Source organism: Adiantum capillus-veneris, chromosome 13, assembly GCF_014529385.1.
Source record: "Adiantum capillus-veneris isolate H3 chromosome 13, ASM1452938v2, whole genome shotgun sequence".
NCBI lineage: Eukaryota > Viridiplantae > Streptophyta > Polypodiopsida > Polypodiales > Pteridaceae > Adiantum > Adiantum capillus-veneris.
This window is the reverse complement of record NC_140943.1, coordinates 147,713,262-147,718,222: the sequence shown is the minus strand read 5'-3', so window position 1 is coordinate 147,718,222 and position 4,961 is coordinate 147,713,262. Positions and strand designations below refer to the sequence as shown.

General features: G+C 46.8%; 1 protein-coding gene across 1 annotated transcript; it reads left to right on the top strand.

Moving 5' to 3' along the window:
* Nucleotides 1-2,846: 2,846 nt before the first annotated feature.
* On the top strand, nucleotides 2,847-4,653 carry LOC147445051 (uncharacterized). Its single transcript, XM_086527526.1, has 4 exons — nucleotides 2,847-3,135; nucleotides 3,649-3,920; nucleotides 4,010-4,068; nucleotides 4,145-4,653. Exons 1-4 carry the CDS (start codon nucleotides 2,948-2,950, stop codon nucleotides 4,340-4,342), a joined length of 717 nt encoding a protein of 238 aa, XP_086383652.1. The 5' UTR covers nucleotides 2,847-2,947; the 3' UTR covers nucleotides 4,343-4,653.
* Nucleotides 4,654-4,961: the final 308 nt, after the last annotated feature.

The following is a 4,961-nucleotide window of genomic DNA, read 5'->3' as shown; positions in this document are numbered from 1 at the left end:
GTCCTTATATCTCTCATACTGCTAGCATTGTTACTATCATTGCTCCTTGTCCACCACATGCACTTGAGAGCTCAAAAAGAGTGCATCTGATGGTAGAAATTCACTCCACCGATGTTGAGAAAGGGAATCTACGACATTCCTGCGATGCCCAAAGCGTTTCGTAAACTCTTGTTTATTCAAAGGTATTTTCCCATGCTTCGATTTTCTACAGCTAGTAGACTTCCATAACCTCATTTTCCTACATGTGTTGTTTTTGGATCATCCACATTCTGTTTCATTCTCAAGTTCTTAGCTCCTCTTTGCACTTAAACCTGAAATGCTTTGTCAATTTGTGTTGAGGCTTCAACATTTGACTTATGCCCGACCAGCAACGGCCTCCTCATGGAATTTCAATCGGGTTCATCAATGTTGTGCTTAACTGCATATGAAAAATCCTCCACAATGAAAGCATCAATGATCCTTAAGTCTATTTCAGCATAAAGGGCAAGTGGAGTAGCTGCTAAACCATGTATAGAGGCACTTGAGGTAAAAGGAATGCTTGCATTTCAGAAGAAATGAAAGGATATTGTGGATGTCAAAGCGAGAGAGGCAGATAGCACACTGAAGTCCTTCCTTGAGCCCATGGAGGGATGAAAAAGAGAAAGTGGGGAGGATATGAAAAGACACAATCGCCTTCGGAATCACGTATATGGATCATGGGAGGAGGGGTAGGGGAGCAACACTGAGGGAAAGATCACTCGATCATAGACATCGAGGCCGTGCCACTTACAATGCTTGGCATAGAGGAGGGGAAGAAAGGTGAGAACGAACATGGTGGTGAGCACTTGCAATGCCTTTCTATGGCTCGAGAAACAACCACGAAGGACATGATTGTCTCAGAGAGAGGGGAGAGAGAGAGAGAGAGAGAGAGAGAGAGAGAGAGAGAGAGAGAGAGGTGTACAAAGGTCGTAATATGGGATCCAAGTGCTCCCATATATGACAAAGCTGTGTTCTTGCCGAGCTCGGCATACCTCTTGATGCATGACACCTACGATAGACCGCCATTTGCAAACAACTAATGGGGTTCTTCCTCCCCAATGCAAAAGCTCGTTGCAAAAAGCTTGCATGCCTATAAAAAATGGATTGCTTTTCCAAGCATCTTGCTTCCTACATTTGCTATCCTCCACAATTTCCAAAGGATCATAAGCAGAGATAAACTTCCACTCTCCCCCCACCATGAAGGGGATGTTAAGAGGCTCTTGGTTGCAACCACTACTCTGGGTTTGCTTTAGGTCTATACCTATGAAGCAAGAGGACGTGTGTGTGTGTGTGAGAGAGAGAGAGAGAGAGAAAGAGAGAGAGAGAGAGAGAGAGAGAGAGAGAGAGAGAGAGAGAGAGAGAGAGAGAAATGAAATGTTATATTAACGTCTTCACAAGGCCAAAGTGACCTATGAGACCAGAAAGTTACAATGTGGTGGATCTGATACAAAGTCAGAGTAATAAGATGACAAAATAAAATACTATGGAATCCTGAATTGCTAGGCGTGAACTAAGTAGCTAAACAGCTAGCTGGGATAGCTAGATCATAGGAGATCCAGCATCGGTCTCGCTGGCGGATCTCATCAATCTCCTCCATGGTCAGTAGTCTAACCAGGCGTCGTGCATGTCGAGCCAAAGTGATCCGAATCCTCTGATGCAGCCTCCATCGATGCTGTGTAGTCCTCCGCAATCGTGGGCGTATGGACCTCCCCAGCTCAGTCGCTTGGTCGATCAGTGTGCCTTTGGTGTGAGGCGACGAGCTCTGCTGTGGTAGTAACTCCTTCAAGTGTCCAGTGGCAGCTCTAAAGAAGTCTGTGCTCTGTGTCTGAGACTGGCTAGCCTCTCCTCTCATCAGGCTCTCTCTGTGTCTGCGTAGCTCGAGAAAAAACAAACCCAAGCATCTCTGATCCTCGTACCGCATGACTCTAGAGAATGGTCCAGAGCCCTCTCTGAACAAGCAATGGAAGCGGCCTCGTATTTCGTAGTAGACGGGGCAGTGGCATGTATAGTGCAACTCTGTCTCAGGCTCGATGTCACACAGGGGTATGTCCTGGCCTCTGCTGGTACTCCGCTGTATCTCCCAGTCTCGATCCGCAGCTGGTGTGAGGATGTGCGTATCTGGCCAATAGCACATCGTATCCCATGAGACAAGTGGGTGTCCATGTATCTAGGCCTCGTCACAAAACCATCCTCCGTAAGCTGGAGGAGATGCTCTGTGTAGAAATCCATCTTCGTGCTCAGGCTGACTGTATTCATGTCCTCTTGGTGTCTAGCTGAGTCAAGTCCTGGCGAATGAGCCTGGTGATCTCGGACTGTGTAAGAGTCAGAGAGGGCGCATCCAGTGAGTACTAGAAGGGAGGCAATCTGTCTATGCTGAACCCATGCGAATGAAACCCTGATGTCATCTCCCCATACCAGCATGTTGTATCTCCCTGCATGGCTAACTGTCGAGAGGACTCAAGTGCAAGGCGTGCATATTTGTCTCTGGGAAGTTCCCACATGCGGTGTATGAAGGAGACAGAACTGGTCAGCGCCTCAATCACTAGTGGAGGGGTAGCTAGCTTTGCTCGTATAATAGCACGTGGTACTGAAGCCTTGGCTCTAATGAGAGTGAGACGTGCCGTAGGCGAGTCGCGCGAGTAAATGAACGTACCCACCTACAAACCAGAAGTTTGGAGGTCAGCTTTTAAGTGACGTGAGAAAACGTGGGATCATCGTTCATTTTGTGAATGTGCCCACCATTCTGCACGTCTGTAGATCACCCTCACCCCTCGCTCTCGCTTCCAAGCATCAGCGAAGAGTCGAGAAAGACGCATTCGCACACACACACATAGCCCCCCCCCCCCCCCCCCCCCCCCCAAAAAAAAAAAAACAAACCCAGAAAAGGAAAACCAAAAGCTGACATACGATCCTTGAGCTGGTAGCAGCTATGGCGAGTGTTCTCTCACCTCCTCTGTGCTGGTGCCTTCTGCTGCTTCTGGGCTCCCTAGCTGCATTTACAAGGGGCCAAGACTGTGACTTGAGATGCGCCACCAATAACTGTAATAGCGATGGTGCCTGTATCTGTGAACTTCCCAGCAACTCCTCTATGCTTCAAGGAGATCGTCCCTTTTTGGGGTAAGTAATAACAGATCTGTGCTGCCGCTTTCCTATAATTTGTTTCTGACCTGTCTGCTTCTGATCTAGGCTACCTGGATCTAATTACATTACATTGGCTTTGTAAGCAGAAAGTAGCTTCTTTGGTTACTGGCATAAAAGGCATTCACAGCATGCGCTTACGGGCCTGCATTATGCGTGTGCATGCACGCGCTCACACACACACACACCAGAGTCTGAGAGAGAAGAAGAAGAAGATGATTGTTTTAACGTCGTAGGAAACCATCCCAAGAGACATTAAAGATCTATCCGACGAGGAGAGTTGAACTCCAGACCTGTTGATTGAGAGAGAGAGAGAGAGAGAGAGAGAGAGAGAGAGAGAGAGAGAGAGAGAGAGCTCTTTCTCTTGCATTCACAATGCGTGTGAATGTGCAATGTATGATGTTGTGCCATCAGTATACACATTGGCACAGTAATCGTAATCTGTTGAGACATGGAGAGGATTGAAACATTGTGGCTGATGTGGTGGTCCAGAGGTCAGTTCTGCGACACCGCGCAAACCATGTGCGATGGCAGCAACAGCTTCTGGTGTGAAAATGGGATTTGCAACGAGATAATTCAAGGAGAGAACTACACGTGCATCTGCAAAGAAGGATACAACGGTGATCACTGCGAGCTGGTGGGGGTTCAATGTGGCGATATTTACTGCTATCACAATGGTCAGTGCAATGAGGGTGATGGCTCCACCTGTGACTGCCCACCTGATTGGAAGGGCAGTGTGGATTGCTCCACACCAACCGCCAAAAGTAAGGCTTCTGCAATGCAATGCTCTTAATCAATCTCACACAACAATTTCTGCAGCTAATTACTTGTCGTCAATGACGGGGCTGTTCAGGTTCCAAGGATGGTTCACCCGTTGTGCCTGTCAAAACAGAGGAGGACGACAATGACTTGGTAAGTCCACTGCCAAAAATTTCGAATCTATTTGGGCAACTCAAACTAGTGCTAAAATTCATGCTTGTATGTGCAGTGGTATATACCTGTTGTGGCAGTAATAAGTGTACTGGTGGTGTCAGTATGTGTAGTTTGTGGTGTGAAGTCGATACGAAAGCGTTCTATGGCAGCCACGGAATTTCACAAGCTTCGGCAAGTGCAAATGCGAGGTTTTGTGGATGAAGATGAGGATGCCTTTGCACATGCACCTCTTTCAAAAGCTGAGCTAGCTTGAGAGATGTCTGATGAGTGATAGACTACTGAATCAACATGATACCAGGCAGCTTTCACAGCCGTCCATGTCTGTCTATGGTCAGCATTAGCATTGATGGTCGACCATGCTCAGAGGGATTGTCACATTGCAAGAGTAAGCGAGAACTGCATCTGAATGCATTGTTTGCTCCCTCCTTTTCTGACAACCAAGTGTGCTCCACAAAATGTACGAGTCTCGAGACAACCTGTGACTCGAGAGATCTTTGCATTTGCAAGGGAAACTGTGAAAAGTGCGGCCCCATCGCTCTCTGGTAATTAATAGCTTTTGAGATATATACCTACGCGTCCAGCTTCTCAATGTTTTCTTTCTTCTTTTCTTTTAGCTTCCGAATGGGTATGCCGCATCCTGACATTGTATGGGAGGGGAAGAGAGAGAGAGAGAGAGAGAGAGAGACACGGATCTTATGCCTATCGTGTTGGGGTCGCAAATTTTGTTTTCAGTTTAAATGAGTTTGAAGCAAGAACATTGTATGATTCCACAACTTTTTGAAATTTGCAAAAGCTTGGTATCTTTTCCAATTGGAAAGGGGTAGTATTTTTTGCTTTGAAACTAGGAAAATTTCCCTCATGTAGAATAATAT

Excerpts from the sequence above, each read along its gene's own strand:
- LOC147445051 (XM_086527526.1), top strand. The coding sequence starts at position 2,948 with ATGGCGAGTGTTCTCTCACCTCCTCTGTGCTGGTGCCTTCTGCTGCTT. Across the intron at positions 3,921-4,009 it reads CTCCACACCAACCGCCAAAA|GTTCCAAGGATGGTTCACCC; the intron begins GTAAGGCTTCTG and ends GGGGCTGTTCAG. Across the intron at positions 4,069-4,144 it reads AGGAGGACGACAATGACTTG|TGGTATATACCTGTTGTGGC; the intron begins GTAAGTCCACTG and ends TTGTATGTGCAG.